The sequence below is a fragment of the Meles meles genome, chromosome 2, assembly GCF_922984935.1.
Source record: "Meles meles chromosome 2, mMelMel3.1 paternal haplotype, whole genome shotgun sequence".
Classification (NCBI taxonomy): Eukaryota; Metazoa; Chordata; class Mammalia; order Carnivora; family Mustelidae; genus Meles; species Meles meles.
The window spans coordinates 144,523,559-144,543,238 of NC_060067.1; the positions used below are offsets into that span (position 1 = coordinate 144,523,559).

Sequence of the window (19,680 nt, forward strand, 5' to 3'; positions counted from 1 at the left end):
TCCTTCTTTCACCTATAACCCAAGGACAGGAAGACAAATGTAGTTGATTAAGAATCTGATAAGTTGAGTTACAGTTTAACAAATATTTAAGCCCCTTACAAATGTGACAATGTGGAATGTATATTGTAACCTTTGTATTTTTGTATTGGAGAATTTGGAAGTAGGCTGGACTCTGCCACTGACTTCCCAAGGGACTTTGTATTAACTATTTAATTGGTCTGGCTCTCATTCTCCTTACTAATAATTGGATAGTAGGTTGGAGTCTAAGTGTCATAGAGCATATACTAGATTGTCTCCTACTTGGTAAGTCTAGGGTGGCAAATTCAAATGCCAATGGGAACTGGACAGTTAATAGTAAATGAATGAATGAGTAGAGACTGTGCCAAAATGATGGGTGTATGTCAGTTGTTACCATGTGGCAGATAGATCTAGGTTTGACAGATGCCTTAGTTTTTCTGAGAAACCAGAAATCTTAATACTTCGCTAAAATGTCATACGGTCCAAACAAAATGAATTTGGGCCATATATTGAGGTTAGGTTGCTATTCACTGACTCAGGTAATCATTCAAAAACATCTACTTTTTGTCAGACATTGTTCTAGACAATAGAAATAGAGTATACTAAAAGTCTTCATTCTGGTAGAACTAAGACTCTAATATTTTAGTGCTGAATAGAGACAAAGGACTAGCAGGCTGATAATACAAGTTCAAGTAATAATAAGTGTTGTGAAGGAAATCTGATGAGTTTGGGGTGGTTATGGAAGAAGTGGGGTTTAGATCCAGTGGCTTCTCTGAGGAGGTGACATTGGAGCAAAAATCTAGTGTGAGAATCAGCTAATTATGTGAGGATTTGGGAGAACATTCGAGACAGACAAGAAAGTATCTATAAAGGCCCCCAAAAGGAATGAATTGGGCTCATCAGTGAGTCTCAGATGTAAGGCTTTATAAACAATTATAAAGAGCTTCGGTGTTTATTATGCATGTAGTGGGATGCCACTGGATGGTCATTAATGCATGAATGATGTGATCTGATCTATATTTAAAAATTCTATTAAAATTTTTTTTCTTTGGCTCCTCTGGTCATAGTAGACTCTGCTATGGTAGGATAAGAGAGAGACCAAGTGGGAGGCACTGTAGGCTCTGGAGGCTTGGGCCTACTGGTCATGGTGAGAGAAAGAAGTACATGTAGCCTCTGCTTTCAAAAAATCTTGAGAGTAAGACTTACAGTTTTGTTCTTTCTTTTCCTGTTCATTTCTCCTGATCTTATTTATGCAGGTATTGGCTGAATGAAAATAGATTTCTGTATCACCAGTTTTAAAACTAAATGTTTGGTCCTTAGAATTTTTGTTTTGTTTTTCAAAAAATGCTGAGACTTGGAGTTATTCTTTTGTTTTTAGATCCTTTGTGCCAAAAATAGAATTTGTAGAAAAATCTAAATACATACTTAGTGAATTAAATAAGGTAGTTTTTTTTAACCAAAGAAATTGCATTTTTACATTGAGGAATATAGATTTGTTTGTATTTAAAATCTAGAATATGGAAATGAATATAGAAAAAGAAAGTTCTTGTGGGATAAATTCTTCTTATTATTTTTTCCTCTCCTTGCTTATCCCATCTTTGTCCCTATCTTTCAATATCATAATCACATGTCATTCTATTTGAATTTTTTAATGGTGGTTACTTTTGAGAGAAATATCTTAATTATTTGTTTTCAGGGATTTTCATTAGGTTTTGATAGTAAATACATCTCATTTTCTTTATTAAATTAATATTAGGTGAAGAACTGATGTAAGAAATGCCACATCTGGTTTTCCTTTAACACCTTCAGCATTAAGCTTTTGAAATGAACTTTTTAAAAAACAAAACTTGAATAACAAAGTAACAAAGTGGCTTAGGACTAAAGACAGGATTACTTTGAGTTGGCAAAGCATTCTAAGCTACTGCGTCTGTCACATGGGATGACAAGAATTGTAACAAGTTACTCTGACAACCACCTACTCCATAGAGAGATTATGTTGAGTTCATTTGCAGGTTTGTGTTTAGCGTAGCTGACAAAATGATACTTAACCTCTTACACAGTCAGTCTTTGTGCTTTCTGAATGAGGGACTGTTGGCTTAACAGTGACCTTAAAATGTGATTTTTTTTCTTGAAGTTATGAACTTGAAGATATGTAATTTTTTGTTTTATTAAAAAATAGACATACATCACTGTATTAGTTAAAGAATATAACATGATGGTTTCATGTACATATATTGTGAAATGATTACCACAATGTGTTTATTCATCTTCTCATATAGATACAATTTTTTAAAAAAAGGAAAAAGGGGAAATTTCTCCTTGCAATGAGAACTCTTAGGATTTGCTCTAAATATATATTTTAAAATATATAAAAGGTATTTCTTCAATAGAAACTAAAAAAAGAAAAAAAAAAAACCCCAAACAAATATTAAGCAAAAAGCAGAGTCAGACCTCTAAATACAGAGAACAAACTGATGGTTGCCAGAGGGGAGGGGTGGGGCTGGGCAAAACGGGTGAAGGGGAGTGGGAGGTACGGCTTCCAGTTACAAAATGAATGAGTCAGAGGAATAAAAGGCACAGCATTAGGAATGCAGTCAATAATACTGTAATAGCGGGCGCCTGGGTGGCTCAGTGGGTTAAGCTGCTGCCTTCGGCTCAGGTCATGGTCTCGGGGTCTTGGGATCGAGTCCCGCATCGGGCTCTCTGCTCAGTGGGGAGCCTGCTTCCCTCTCTCTCTCTGCCTGCCTCTCTATCTACATGTGACCTCTCTCTGTCAAATAAATAAATAAAATCTTAAAAAAAATAATACTGTAATAGCAATGTAACAGGACAGATGGTAGCTACACTTATGGTGAACATAGCATAATGTATAAACTCGTCAAATCACTAAGGTATACACCTGAAACTAAGGTAACATTGTGTTTCAACTGTACTTAAACAAAACCTGATGAAAACCTCACATAACATAAAAAATATATTTCTGAGGACATTAAATTTGTATTTGAAACTGAATTGTATATGTGATCTATAAGCACGTAAGGCATTTTTTTGAAGTTTTCCTTCTTTTTTTTTTTTTTTTTTTTTTTTAAAGCATTAAAAAAATTTATTGGTCCCCATTCCCCTTAAAACAAACTCCTCAATTGGACACCATTTTCTTGCATGCCCATGCCCTTCCCACCTGCCTGCTTTCAATTCCAGAAACACAGTACCGACCTCCAGCTCTCCCTGGTACACTGAACATACCACTGTCCCAAATGCACTATGCCTTTTTCACCCTGAGACTTTGTACTCACTGTCCCCTCTGTCTGGAAACCCCTCTTCCACCTGCCTGGTCAGCTGAATCATACCAACATTCATATAGTCAAGAAATATTATTGAACCCTTATTCTATATGGAAATATTCTAGGTGCTCAAATCCAGCAATGAGCAAGGACTAGGGCTCTGCTCTGTCCTTTTCATGGTCCACCGAGGGAATCTGTCATATAACCAAAGAAGACAGCACAGAGTAGTCAGAGGAGTGTTCGGGACAGCCTAGGGATCTGCAGAAGCTAAGTGTGGGTCTCAGACCCAACTTGGGATTTAGAGGCTTTGAAATTGGTGATGTCTACAGGGAGACCTGCAGGGTGAGTTTTCCTTCTTTTTATCTAAAACTTTACTTTCCATCCTAGGATTCAAAACCCGATCACTAAATAGTGAAATTTGTATTTCCTGATAAGCAACAGATTACATCAGTGCTTTTAAATGCCCCAAATATATTTATAAATACATGTTTTATAATTTTGCTCTGCTTTTTCATTTTTTCCTTTATGTAAGTTGCAATCTCTTTTCTTAGTCTCCCTCCAAATTATTTCAGTAACTCTTTGTTTTTAGAAATTATTTTTCTTAATAGGGTATTTTCTGTTTTATTCAGGGGGAAAAACAAAAAGAAAAATTAAACTGTTGTTACTTAGTTGGGCTTATTTTTTTCCTCACTAGATCCTGGCATATACAGAAGGGCTGCATGGAAAATGGCTATTCACAGAGATACGATCAATCTTTTCTCGTCGTTATCTTTTGCAAAATACAGCTTTGGAGATCTTTATGGCAAACAGAGGTAATATGTTTCAGAAGTATATTTTTATAAAGCTAACCCCCACCTCTTTCAGATTTCATTTTTGAACATACCGTATTGTTCCATTTAGATAGTAATTTGTAGTCTACTCTCTGCCAAACTGACCTCATTTTTTGAACCACACGCATTTTCATGGTTTTTTTCCCCCATTTGGTCATTCTTAGAATTATTTGTAGTAGTGTTAGTTTTCTGGCCATATCACAGATTAGTGCAAGGTTTTCTAAATATGGCGAATAACTAGCTATTTAATCAGTTGGGAAATTTTGATGTTCTCAGTATTGCTCTAATGCTTAAACTCCTTCTGGAAGGTGGATGCATTTGGAGAGGGGAGAGGGTAATCAAATAATTGATACACTTATTCAATCTTTTGTCTAATCTATTGCCATTTATAAAGGGACCATCAGAAAATGGTACTCAAGTGTCCTGGTTGCTTTGTATTACATCATTCTTGAAAGAACTAAAATTCGATTTGTGGGTTTAAAATGGAAGTTGGTGAAATTCATTAAGACAAATAGGAGAGACAAGGTGAACTTGAAGTAAAAGCATTGGTGGGTATGAGTGGAAGCATACCAGGGAGAATATATAAAACCTAGTGACTTATTGTACATACTCCTTATACATAAGTAGATTGAAGTTTTATTTTCTCTTTCTATAATCTACACATTGTCATTTTAAAAAATCTACACAAAGTAAGGTATATTCCATACACACATTATTTTCCCTTTATGGAGTGAAGTGTCTTTTTAGAATACAGATTTCTTTAGATGGAGATGTTTTTATATATATATATGACACCTTAGTGAATGATCATGTGCTTATTTACCTGAAATATGCTGGTAATGCCAGTACTTAAAACTATACCAAGTAACAAATTTTTTCTGAAGAATTTTTTTTAAGCTGGGTAGAGAAAAGGGATCATTTTCTAGATGAGTACATAGTGGTTATGATGCTAAAATTATAATAGAATTAAAATTTTAAGACTGTCCAAATTGATATCTTCTAAATTCTCTACCATGATTTTGAATTTATTTTCGTATTTCTTAAGATGATCAGAAATTTATAGATGATTAATAAATTAACATTTATGAACTAAATATATATTTTGTATTGGTTGTGTTCCTTGATAGTCTCAAATTGTGTTGTTATTGACGTAGAGATGATTAGAAAACATTTAGATTTGATTATTAACTATACAGGAAAAGTTTTCCTTTAGGTCACACATTGTTCTGGATTATGTGAACATACAAATTATAAACATAAAAATTGTAAAGACAATAATTTTTAAACTTCATCATTGAAAATAAATATGTGACAATTTAGTACTTATATCTGTAGTATTTTTGGTGTTAGACTGTTAAACATATAAAGTTAAAACTTTAAATATTTATAGAAACTCAAGATATATATGTTTAACTTGCTAAAATTCAATTTTATAAATTCAAAATGTAGCTAATCTCAGCTTCATGTCATATTAATGCAACAAAAGTTTTTAGAATTTCTGACAGCATTTGTAGAAGGAATTATCTGTGGCTAAGGTATTTATAAATAAAATGACTATCACCTCTGGCATATTAATACTAAAACTTGGTATGCACTGTAATAAAAGTAATATGGCAGGAATTGTATACTTGAAATAAGAGACTATGGACTCTGAAAAACAACCTGAGGGTTTTGAAGGGTCAGGGGTGGGAGGTTGGGGCAACCTGAGGGTTTTGAAGGGTCAGGGGTGGGAGGTTGGGGGAACAGGTGGTGGGTAATGGGGAGGGCACGTTTTGCATGGAGCACTGGGTGTTGTGCAAAAAGAATGAATACTGTTACGCTGAAAAAATAAATAAAATGGAAAAAAAAAAAAGAGTAGGTATTTTATTAGACCAAGAAGTCAGTTTTCCAAGAAGGAAGTTATGTTGTGTTCTAACTTTTAAAAATGATTTTTCATAGTTGCTGTAATGTTCAACTTCCCAGACCCTGCAACAGTAAAGAAAGTGGTTAATTATCTACCTCGTGTTGGTATCGGAACCTGTTTTGGTTTACCTCAAACCAGGTACTGTTTTATATGAGAAAAGTTTGGAAAATAATCTGTATTAGTATTTTTTCTTACTTAATTTTCTTACATTTTAAACTTCCTTCTGTTTTATATTTCATATTAAATGATTATTAATGTATTATTTTGAGTCAACTGAACTTCTATTTGAAAAAAACTAGAAAAAGAGGAACAAATGTAAACCAGAGTAAGTTGAAAGAAGAAAATAATAAAGGCAGAACATTAATAAAAATGTAAGCAAACACAATAAATAAAAATCAATGCAATTAAAATTTGTTTCTCTGAAAAGATTAATAAATATAATAAATATAAATACAAGACTTATGAAGAAAAAGAAGACACAGATTGCCAGTATCCAGAATGAAAGAGGGGACATCACAACAGATCTGACAGATATTTAAAGGAAAATAAGGATATATTATGAACAAATTTGTGTTCCTTAGACAAGTTAGATGAAATGGACTAATTTCCATCCAATAGATGACCTTAATACTTCTACAGTGGAAATTGAATTTGTAGTTAAAAGTCTTCTGACAGAGATAATTCCTAGCTCAAATGGTTTCATTGGCAAATTCTATGAAATATTAAATGAAGAAATATACCATTTCTAGGCAAACTATTACAGAAAATAGAAAAGAAAGATAAATGTTTAAAGTTATTCTATGAGAGCAGCATTATCTGAATTCAAAATCCACAGAAAAGCTTTACCAGAAAGGGAAACTACTGATCATCTTGATTAGAAAAGAAGAAATAAAAGAGTCCTATCAAGTCTTCTCTTCAAAGGCTGCTTGAATGTCTGCATGACATGGAAACTGACTTTCCCTGAGTAAGTGATTGAAAAGAGAATGAGGCAGAAGCCCCAGTGTCTTTTTATGTCCTACCCATGATAGGTAGAGTAGGTCATCAATTCTGCTACATTGTATTTGTTATAATGTAGTCATTAAACATAGCCCAGGCTCCAAAGGAGGGGGAAAGTTTCACTTCTTAAAGAGAAAGTATAAAAAAAAAAAAGAGAGAGAGAGAGAAAGTATCAAAGAATTTATGGACATATTTTAAAACTACCACAGGGTACAACTCTTATGTAAAAGGGGCACATAAAGTGGCCCTTCTAGATGATAAGCAGTAGTTGCTTTATCATGCCAGTGAGGAATTTGATTAGTTTTATAATTTAATGAGTAATTTCAGGTTCAGAATGAAACAGCTCAGAATTGTATAGTAAATTTCTTTATCTTAATAAGAAAGTCTTTTTTCTACTAATTATCTCTATTTTTTTTTTAAGTTTTATTCATCAGCTAATATGTGTTATCATACCTGGGAAATCTTTGTAATGATTTCCCACGATTAATGAAAGCTAGATGTAGGTTAATTCATTAAACCAGCTATTTAAATAGAGCTCAAACACTAACAGAATGTTTATTTCCAGCAGTGTGCAAGATAGATACCATCTTCCCATGCATGTTTTAACACATACACAGACAAAATTAATTAATGTGTAAGTGATTGGAGGAATATAATAAGGGTGTTATAATAGTGTTTAGTGGAGTAGAGATGAGATGCTTTGGATTATGTGGTCAGAAATGTCCTCCTATGTGACTTTTAAGTTTTAATTTGAAAGAATCAGCTTACTTTTGAAAGCAGAAATATCATATGTAAAAGTCCTGAAATAAGATGCGGTTCCAGTATTTTTAAGGAATGTTGGAAGGCAGATACCGTTGGAACTTAGTGATTCTGGGAAGAAGAGTGTCAGTTCAGAGATAAGAGTTTATTGTGGAAATCCAGGTGATATGTGATGCTGATAGTGCAGTTAAAGAGAGACTTCTTGTTTAGAAATTTTGAGAGCATACAATTTGTGTGACTTGGAGACTAGTTAGATAATGGACGATGATAAGAGAGGGGAGGTGTCCAGTGTGTATTGCCAAGTTTTAGTTTAAGCTGCTGAGTAGCATTTACTGAGATTGGGAACACTGGAGAAGGAATAGTTGTACATCTGTCCCCCCAAGTTTGGGGTTGAGGTTGTGAAGATGAGGTGATGGACAGAATATGAGAAATTTAGTTTTAGATCTGTTGAGATTGAAAGCCCTGAATGATTTCCATACTGAACTGTTGAATAGGCAGTTGGAGCTCAAAAGAAAGATATAATAATTGGGAAACAGTGTTGAAAGACTGAATGCTTTCCCTCAGATCAGGAAGGCTAAAATATCCCCATCCTCACCATTTCTATCAATAATATATTGGAGATTGCAGCTGTGCAGTAAGAAAGGAAAAGGAGGAGGGAGAAATTAAAGGCATTCAGATTAGAAAGAGTGGGGGAAAGGTCTTCATTCCTGGATAACAGAAGTATAAGATTTGTATATTGAAAACTATCAAATATGGCTGATAGAAATTAAAGACAGTTATCAAATAAATGGAGGCATTCCGTACTCATGGATCAGAAGATTTAGTATGATTAAGATGTTATAGTTCTTCTGGGCGCCTGGGTGGCTCAGTGGGTTAAGCCTCTGCCTTCAGCTCAGGTCATGATCCCAGGGTTCTGGGATCAAGCCCTGCATCGGGCTCTCTGCTCAGCAGGGAGCCTGCTTGCTCCTCTCTCTCTGCCTGCCTCTCTGCCTACTTGTGATCTCTCTCTCTGTCAAATAAATAAATAAAATCTTAAAAAAAAAAAAAGATGTTAGTTCTTCCAGATCTATAAAGTCAGTGCAGTCCCTCTCAAAGTCTAGCAGACTTTCTTGGAGATATTGAAGAGCTAAAATGCAATGGATCTGGAACAATGCTGAAACAATGTTGAAAAAAAAAGAACTAAGTTAGAGGACTCCAACTACCTGATTTCAAAACTAATTATTAAAGCCTCAGTAATCAAGATGGTCTGATATTTGCAAATGAATAGACATATAAATCAATGGAACAAAATTGAGAATACAGAAATAAAATCCATTTGCTTTCAAGAAATGTGCTAACACAATTCAATGAGGAAAAGATAATCCTTGAACCATAGTGATGAGACATTTAGATAGTCAAGAAAATTTCGTTGCAAGAAAATGAACTTCACTCAACACACTATTTTCATAAAAAATTAGCTCAAAGTGCGTCATAAACATGTATTTAAGAGCTAAAACTAAAAAAAAATTTTTAAATGTGGGAGAAAAACCTTCATGACTCTGGTGTAGGCAAAGAGTTCTGAGATGTGACACCAAAAGCATAATCCATAAGAGAAAAAATTGAGAAATCTGATTTAATAAAAATTTAAAACTTTTGTACTTTAAAGGACACCACTGAGTATTTGAAAAGAGAAGTCCTAGAGTGAGAAAAATATTTGTACATAGTGTTTCTGATAAGGGTCTTGTATTTAGAATATATGTAAAACTCTTACAAGAGTTTTAAGATGGATTTTTAAAATGTGATATATTTTATATTCATGCACTGGAATACTATTCTGCAATCAAAAAATGAATTACTAATAACATGCCACATTGATGAATCTCAAAAGCATTATGGTTAGTGAAGAAACCTGGTGCAGAAGACTTCATGATGTATGATTCCATTTATCTGAAATGTTCAGAAAAGGCAAGTTTATAGAGACAGAGAGCAGATTGATAGTTACCTAGAGCTGGGGATAGGAGTGGGAATTAACTGTAAATAGACTCAAGGCAAGTTTTGTGGTGATGAAATGGTCTGAAGTACATTGTGGTAATAATCACAGAACTCTAGAAATTTATTAATAAATCATTGAATAGTGTACTTATGTGGGTAAATTTTATAGTATGTAAATTGTACCCTTGAAAATTAAACAAAAAATGTAGTTACCTGGTCTTTGGTGGTAGGAAGAACTGTCACAGCATACTTCTCTGATATCCTAGGTTCTGAAGGTAATAATTAATCCTCCCACCTATTTACCACTCTTACTTAGTATTAGTCAATTACATCTTTTGTTATTTACATTGCATTAAAAAAAAACACAGAAAACTTGGTCATCTATTATTAAGCTGTATAAAAAAAATAATAGTTTCTTTTACCTTTGTCCCACCCCATGAATAGACACGTGAAGAATTTAGAATCTTCCTTTTCCATCTTATAAAGGGTATATAAACATAATATTTAAATTTAAAATGTAAAACGTATTGTCTCTAAGAGAATTATTAAAATTGATAAAGATGTGAATACACACAAAAAGAAACCCCCACACAGAAAAAGATGTCAATACATTTTTATGTCTTTCTCAGTTACTATAATCCTTTTATATAAGTAAATCAGTAAGTTATTAATCATACTGTTATTAATGAACATTTATGGAAACTAGATATTATAATAGCATTGTAATGACAGCTTATTTGAATGAATAGAATATGCATCATGGACCTGTGGTTAGTCTAAATCATGTAATCATTAGTTGTACATTGAAACATTTCTTGCATTCATTAGTAAAACATGGATAGAACTTTTCAGAATATACAGATATCATTTTTATGTCAAATATACAGAATAAGCACAGATATTAATAATTTATTATTATGGTATAATTAAATTGATTCTATATCAAATTCTGTTTTTTGCAGACGTATCTCATTAGCTAGTCCACGTCAACTCTTTAAAGCTTCTAATATGACCCAGCGATGGCAGCATAGAGAGATTTCAAATTTTGAGTATTTGATGTTTCTCAACACGATAGCAGGTAATCTGAACTTACATGTTGACTTATTGCAAATGATAATTTTTTTCAAGTGATAAATTATTAATTGTGATGTTATTAGATTATTATGAGTACTAGTATAAATAGCTTACTTTTGTTTTTTTTTTTTACTCTTTTCATTCTAGTGTATTCTTTTTTTTTTTTCATTTTATTTATTTTTTCAGCGTAACAGTATTCATTGTTTTTGCACAACACCCAGTGCTCCATGCAATACGTGCCCTCCCTATTACCCACCACCTGTTCCCCCAACCTCCCACCCCTGACCCTTCAAAACCCTCAGGTTGTTTTTCAGAGTCCATAGTCTCTTATGGTTCGCCTCCCCTTCCAAATTTTTTTTTTTTTAATACACATATAATGTATTTTTATCCCCAGGTGTACAGGTCTGTGAATCGCCAGGTTTACACACTTCACAGCACTCACGATAGCACATACCCTCCCCAATGTCCATAGCCCCCTCCCCCTCTCCCAATCCCACCTCCCCCCAGCAACCCCCAGTTTGTTTTGTGAGATTAAGAGTCATTTATGGTTTGTCTCCCTCCCAATCCCATCTTGTTTCATTTATTTTCATTATTACTACATGAATACCTTATCAAGAGTAATTTTAATAGTAGAGTTTACAGTTTTACATATGAACAGCTGGCTGCTTGAGAAAATTAAAAATGGGTATGCACACTTTTTTCCAAAAATCTAAAATGAAAATTTACAACTATTTAATATAGTAAGAATGGATCCATTATGGGATAGTGGAAATGAAAAACCATATATAAAATCTTAACCTGTTAATAACTTAATCAGAAGTGTGTTATATGATGAAACAAAAATGTAACATAGAAAAAAGTAAACTTGGTAAAATATTAAGTAAAGGAATACTTACATTATGATCCATATGTGAAAATCTAGAGTAAATGGTCCTCCGTAAGGTCTGTAATCAAGAAGTATTACTTGGGGCACCTGGGTGGCTCAGCGGGTTAAAGCCTCTGCCTTCAGCTCGGGTCATGATCCCGGGGTTCTGGGGTCGAGCCCCACATCGGGCTCTCTGCTCAGCGGGGAGCCTGCTTCCTCCTCTCTCTCTGCCTGCTTCTCTGCCTACTTGTGATCTCTGCCTGTCAAATAAATAAATAAAATCTTAAAAAAAAGAAGAAGTATTACTGAACATCACCCATGGAAGCTGTTCTCTTTGAAAGAGAATAAAGAACTGAGGGTTCTGGAAAGGGGGATGGGTGGGGGGATGGGGTAACTGAGTGATTGGCGTTAAGGAGAGCACGTGATGTCATGAGCACTGGGTGTTACACGTAACTAATGAATTATTGAAAACTACACCAAAAACTACGGATGTACCATCTGTTGGCTAATTGAATCTAAATAAATAAAAGCTAAATTTTAAAAGAGAGAGTAAAGAATAGAAATGTGTCATTACTTTTTGTTTGTGATAATTAGAATGAAGAAAACAGAGAATGTATTTGTATGACCTTTGAGATTTCAGTTCAACAAACTGACACAGTTTATATTTGAGGCACAAAGAAGGTACAGAGAGGATAAGGCATGTTGCTTGCTCTCAGAGAAGTTATTTTAAGTACGCATTTTAGCATTTACACGATTCTAGAGCAAGGACTATAGATTCAATAAAAGAAATACAAAGTACTATTGTAATTAAAAGTTCAGAGAGAGAGGGAAATTATATTCATCCAGTTGATGGGAGTAAGGAAAAAAATCAGGAAGTATTTCATGTTCCTATAAGGATGGATATTACTTTAGTAGAGGTGGTATTTGAGAGATTAGAAGTCATGCCATGTAAAACTGAAGGCATAAGGAAACATACCAAGGTGGGAAAATGTGATATAGCTAGAGAACGATTAATGGTATAGTTTATACATATGTATATGCATGTACAGACATAAAGTATATATTCATAAAGGTATAATGAGAAAGAAAAGTAAAAAGGTAACAGGGAGAGACATTGTGAAAGATTTTCTGTTAGTTTGAGGAGTTAGCAGTCCATTTATAGGGCAACTTCTGAAAGTTTTTGAGCAAATAAGTGATATCAGTGCTATATGGAAAGTTAACTTGGAGGCAGAATGAAGGATAAACTAGAGTGGAGTGAAACTAGGTAGAGAACACAGTTGAAGTAATTATATATAAAAAATAATGAGAGCTTGCATTAGAGCTGTGACAGTGGGGATTTATAGATTAAATGATGTAAGATTTATAAGGTACAAACCATTTGACATCGGGCTGACTAAATGTAGGGTGTAAAAGAGAAGTGTCAGAAAATGTTTCCAGGCTTCTGGCCCGTATCATTGGGGAAATGGTGGTGCCATTACAGAAAGGAAGTCAAAAAAAATGGTCTAGGGAAAGATGATGATTTTACTATGTAAATAGACATCCAAATTAAGATATCAAAAAGAATTTGTAGAAGTATAGTTCAAAGAAGGTATTTGGAATTTGGAGAGAAGACATTGGATTTCATCTGCATAAATTAGAAATTACCAAGAATGAGTTGAGGTTACCAAGCCAGATAATACAGAAAGCAGTGAGACAAGGTGTGGTGAATGTTCTTGTTCATGACAAGAAGACATAGATAAAGTTAGTAAAGGAAAGAAGAGGATGAGTTATCCCAGAGTTTTTAGACCTAAGAGGAGGAAAACTGAGGTATAGCAAATGTCTTGAGATGCAAGGGGAGAGAAAGAGAAAGGTGTTGGTTGCCTGTACAAAATATGGTATGGGAGAATTAAAAATGAGTACAGGCCATGCCTTTAGCTTAAAAGCAAACAGAAAAGGTTGATTGCGGGAACTGAATGGTTGGAGATGAAATGAGAATATTAGATGTGTATTATAGTTTTCTTGTGTAATAGTAAAAAGAGAATGGATTAAGGCAAAAGTGAGAAACCATGAAAGGGATAGAGAGGAGAAGTAACAATGCAAGTTATGAGTGAGACAGGCTCAAGAGCTCTGGTGAAGGAATTATAGCTCATGAAGAATAAAGGCAATGTTAGAGAAGAGGAGAAGAGAGGGACTATTATGGAAAATTGGAAGTTAAGGGTTCACATTGAAAAGTCTAAATTTTATCAGTTGAGATGTTCAATTCACAGCCAGCTGAGGGATAGGAATGAGGAAAGTTTGAATTTATGTCGAACTAAATGAAGATTATATAAGTAGTGACTGAAACGATTTTTAAGTAGTAGTGAGAAACAGAAAACTTACACAATAAGCTTAATGGACATATTTAGCATGAGAGATAATTCAATTAACACATAGATTAAAAGCACAGTAATAATTAGGGAGCGATGATTATGAAATAGTCTACTCTCAAATAGCTCCTCTTGTGCTTAAAGTGTCTTTTAAATGTATCCTCCAAATATTCTTTTTAGGGAGTAGAACCAGTGATTGTTTTGGGTAGTTATTAAATACACTAGAAGGTGGGGTTGAGTCTCACATTATTTAAGATTTGTTTTACAGTATTATACTATTATTAAAGGTTCTTAATAAGACGGTCAATAGGCATTCAATAACTATATATAAAGTTCAACTAAATTAACAAGTCTATTTACAATGAGAACAATGTCTGGCACTCAAAAAGTTAAGTTGTTCTTATTGTTTTTAGCTAATGATATTCCTATTTATCATTTCATTTTTTTATTCTAAATGGAGTGACTTTTTTTCCTCTCTTAGGACGGAGTTACAATGACTTAAATCAGTATCCAGTGTTTCCCTGGGTCATCACTAATTATGAATCAGAAGAACTGGATCTTACCTTGCCAAGCAACTTCAGAGATTTGTCCAAGGTAGTTTTTCAGGAATCATCTGAAATATAGTTGCCTTGCACATCACAATGAATTTGATTATTTTTTATTTTCACATTACTTTCTAAAAATCTTTTTACTATAACTGTAACTTTTTTTATACGTTTATCTTTTATATGTATTTTCACTTTCTCAAAATTGAACTTAGAATTTAAATTGAAAAAAAATTTTTTTTAAGATTTTTTTTTATTTGACAGAGAGAGATCACAAATAGTCAGAGAGGCAGGCAGAGAGAGAGGAGGAATCAGGCTCCCTGCTGATCAGAGAGCCCAATGTGGGGCTCGATCCCAGGATCCTAAGATCATGACCTGAGCTGAAGGCAGAGGCTTAACTCCTGAGCCACCCAGGTGCCCCTAAATTGAAAAATTTTGAAAAATGCATGATAAAGTTGGTAACAGTGAAAAGTATTTACAGTTGTATTCTTTTTTAATGTATACATTTAGGAAGACATTATTCTAAAATATTAACTTCTTCAAATGGTGTTAGTATCATGGATAATTCTCACCAGCACTTGTATTAAAAGACAAGTACCAGTACATTACTACAGGTGTCCTACCTGATCTCTTTGCCACCTCTTGCCCTTGTCTAGTCCATCCCTCACTACCTCAGAATGAATCTTCTTTAAATATAATTTTGAATTATAGAAATCCAGTGATTAAACCTTTTTTAACTTAGTTATTCTGAATGCAGAATTATTCTTTCCAATTCAGAGTTTTGCTTTCTCTGCCTGTAATGTTCATCTCCTACTTAGTGAGTGGCTGACTCTAGTCCTTTAGGTCACCTCCTCATGGGGACCATTATTATTTTCATTTCGTGATATTCCGTTCTCTGTTTCTTTCACAGCACCTAAAATGCCTGCACACTATATACCCTTCTACCTGTTTTGGTTCTTTTTGTCTCCCCTGCTCAACTCCATATGAGAGACTTCTTGTTCACCATTGTTTTTCTCATGCCTAGCACAGGGCCTGCCATTTACTATATGTGTTAAATGATAAAATATATATGATATTTTCCCCAAGTTATAAAATATTAACGTATTCAGTTGTTTAAATGTAAAACATATAAATAAGCAAAAAATACTCCTTATTACCACATATCAATAAGGCAGACTACATTTTATATTTCTATATGCATATACATTTATCACACTGTTTTTTAACTATTTTCCCATATCTTAGGTTCTTCAAGAACTCTCCTTTTCTGTCCTAGATTAGTGATAAATAGAATATCCTGTATCACCATTTTGTAATATAGAATAAGGGCATATTTCTTTTTAGTTTTTTATCATAGAGAATTTCAAGCATATACAAAAGTAGACAAATTAGCGTAATGAATTTACGTCAACTAGTAACCCTGCTTCAGTAATTACCAACTCATAGTTACTCTTATTTTATTTTTATATTTTTTTCTTTCTACTTGCTCATATTACTTTGAAACAAATCCAGATATCATATCATTCTATTAATAAATGTTTCAATATGTATTTCTTTTTAAGGTTTCTTTTTAAAGCATAACCATAATGCCATTAGCAACCTAAAATATTAGCAATAATTTCTTAATATCATCAAAAGCCTAGTAAGTATGACATTCCAATTGAATTACAACTTTCCGTAATTCTTTTTAGTGCGTTTATTCATATCAGGATCCAAATTAGGACCACACAGTGCATTCAGTTGATACTGATTAAGTCTTAAGTCTCTCCTGTAGGTTTCTCTTCCATCTTTTCTTTCTTTCCAATTGATTAGTTGAAGAAACATAGTTTGTCTTATATCTTTTCTCACAGTATGGATTTTGTTTATTGCATCCCAGTGGAATAGTCTAACAGGTTTCTCCACTTTCTGTATTTCTTATAAATTGGTAGTTGGTTCCAGAGATTGATAGAATTCAGATTGGATGTTTGTGGCAATACTTCTTCATAGGAAGTTTTCGCATTCTTCTCATTGAAGGCATGTAATACCTTCTTTATTTCTCTTTTGTGATGTTAGTTGCCATTGATATTTAATGCCTGGATTCACTGGTTATGTAATCATTGCAAAATCATGATATTTACCATCTCTCACTTTAATTTCATTTATTATTGAGACTCATTCTGTAATAAGATTCTTCCCTTAATCTACTACTACATCATTCAGTGGTACATTGCATTGGAAAAGCAGAATAACAGTTTGGTTTTTTTTTCTCTCTTTATTTCATTTTCATAACAGTGATTGGTTCCTAACATCTTCCAATGGCACCTAATTTTTTATAAAAACATCTTAATGAACTCACAGACTTAAATGTATTTGACGTTTCAGTCCATTGCAGTGATTATTTTTACTGACGTTCATTCAGTTGTTCCTGTTTTTTACCACAGGGAGCTTTTTTAAGTTGCTCCTGAGTCATTTTGATATAATCTTAGTAGTCTTTGATAACTTCCATACTCTCTGGTCTGACAGAGTGCTTCAGTCTTAACCCTTATGATTTCTGGTCCAGTTTAGAACCATCTGTTTCTAATGCTTCTCGGTGATCAACTTGAGAACGTGTCCCTAACATGGCCAGTTCAACCTGAATGTGGAGGATGGCTAGATTGTACCATCAGTGGCCATCTTAACACAGCCCTCAGCTGACCATAAACACATGACTGAGTATAACCAAGAGCAGCTACATCTGTTTTGTTTTGTTTTTTGTTTTTTGTTTTTTTTAGAAAAAGGAAAGTCTTACTTACATCTAGGTATCATATTTGTTCTAAGACCCTGTAGTATTCACTGGAATCTGTAAAACTCTCTAATCGAATAATTGAGGACTATGTATTAGGTTGACCTGTATAGTGTCATGCAGTAGGTCAATAATAAAAACTTGCCAGCTCTTTAATTCTCAGGCTATTATATCCTACTCTCTTTCCATTATTTGAATTTTATGTACATAAAAGTAAAAATCTTATTTTTACTCCTTTAATTTATTAAAATGTAAAATTTGTTTCACAAAATATATTTAAATAAATATCCTTCCTAGAGTTCTAGAAGAACTACCTTTTTAAAAATTTTTTAGACTTTCTTCTGTTTGGACTTCTATTTAAGCATATAGCTTAAGATTTTGTTGTTGTTGTTGTTTAGAAAATTTTTTGGTGGGATCTTCAAGATCTGGTGGGGGAGTAAGATGGATTGTGGACAGGGTGCATGTTTCTGTCCTGGTAGAACAGTTACCAATGATGATAAGCGGGAGGCTATTTAGATGTTTCCGCTGAGGCTGTATTTCTGTTTTCTGCCATCATTGGACCTGACCAAGAGCTCCTGTAATCCTGTTGCCTCCTCCTACCACTGTTCTTTGCCAACTGCCTCTATTTTCTGCCTCTTTTTTTTTTTTTTTTAAGATTTTATTTATTTATTTGTCAGGGGAGGGAGCACAAGCAGGGGGAGCAGCAGGTTCCCTGCTGAGCAAGGAGCCCCATGCGGGACTCAATCCCAGGACCCCAGGATCACAACCTGAGCTGAAGGCAGACGCTTAACCAACTGAGCCACCCAGGCATCCCTGTTCTCTGCCTCTTGTCTTGGTTCTCTATCTCACTGAAAAAATCTTACATGACCAGAGGAAAGCTTCCAAAGCAGTTGTTTTTTTTTTTTTTAAACTATATGGTTTCTTTTGTTTTGACAGTTCATTAAAGTAAAACCAGCAAAATGCCATAATGGATTATTTGCCAGCTAAATAGAATCCTTTATGAAAATTGAATTTTATTTGTATGTTATAGCTATTTCTATAGAACTTGCCAAATACTTTTGTTGGGTGGGTAAAATACTGTTTTAACTAATGCCTTTGCAATTTATATTCTGTATATGATAAATAAAGCCATTTTTATGCCCCACTAGATTACCAATAGTAATTTTGCTCTTTTTTTTGTTAGATTTGTAAAAGTGGTAGAGGACCTCAAAACTAAAGGAGTTGCTTTCATTAGTCTTACCATATATATCCATATCCACTATATAAAAGTGTAAAAATATATAATTTTGATCATTTGGTGGCTTTAATTGTAGTAGTGGTACCCATTTTTATATTTTGTGAGATTTTTTGAGAGATTAGTACTTTGGGCTGAGGAAAGAATATAAAGAATACTTTCAACAAGAACTAAAGGATACATAGTTGAATAATGAATAGTAGTGTAATTAGCAGGGATGGGAAGAAGTGGGAAGCTCTAACACTCAACCACATATCTTATAACTTATAAAGCAGTGGTAGTTCAAATGCTATTAAAGTCATTCAAGATCAAGAAAATGGAATTTAGTACTAATTGTTTTCATTAAATATTGATGGATATAAGTGAGTTTGGAATTAACTACATTATTTTAAGTGAAATAAGCATGTTAGATTTTTGAAAATTGTGCTTTGCATGTATAAAGTGGTAGTAATTATTTACTTTATAAAAGTATCTCATTCCTTTTGGCAATAAAATCTTCCATAATGTTTACAGTGTGATTCAATTTTCAGATATCTGTTTACATGCATATTTCAGGGATATATCTCATATACAAGATGAGTTGTATCTCTCTGAATAATGATTATAAGAGAATTATATTGAAATTTTCCCCATAGTATACATTTAGCAAACATTACTATTTGTTTAAATAAACTTGTGGAATTGTAGAAAACATTCTGTGCAAAGCTTTATTTAAAAGATCTTATTCCCATTCTTTAACAGATTATATACCGACTGGCTTTAAACATATTGAATTATTTATGCATATTTATGTCCATTTAATTTTCTCAATGCTGTTTTTCAGAGGAGTTTTAGCAGCTTTGATACATAGCTACCATTTTACTTGGTAATTTCTTCCATGTTACACAGGGAATTTTCTTTCTGAAGCTGAATTAGTATAATCAACACCCTTTCTTCTGTATTATTTTTCTGATCTGAAAAGAGTTCAATGAAAGATGTAAAAAATGTCTTCTTGAAGGTATAAACTTTTATTTTATGCACACTATCTCCTTATAATAATTTCAAATTAATATTGTCACTCTGTTAAGAAGATTGAATATAGTCTGTATAGAAGATCAA

At 33.4% G+C, this 19,680-nt stretch overlaps 1 protein-coding gene across 7 annotated transcripts in view; it reads left to right on the forward strand.

Moving 5' to 3' along the window:
* Nucleotides 1-19,680, forward strand: part of LRBA (LPS responsive beige-like anchor protein) — a 759,801-nt gene that overhangs the window by 552,815 nt on the left and 187,306 nt on the right. For all 7 annotated transcript variants that reach the window (XM_045989499.1, XM_045989508.1, XM_045989525.1 and 4 more), the window contains exons 41-44: nucleotides 3,994-4,111; nucleotides 6,068-6,170; nucleotides 10,721-10,836; nucleotides 14,524-14,636. In XM_045989499.1, the coding sequence (XP_045845455.1) occupies nucleotides 3,994-4,111; nucleotides 6,068-6,170; nucleotides 10,721-10,836; nucleotides 14,524-14,636 (450 nt within the window). The remainder of the gene's footprint in view (nucleotides 1-3,993; nucleotides 4,112-6,067; nucleotides 6,171-10,720; nucleotides 10,837-14,523; nucleotides 14,637-19,680) is intronic.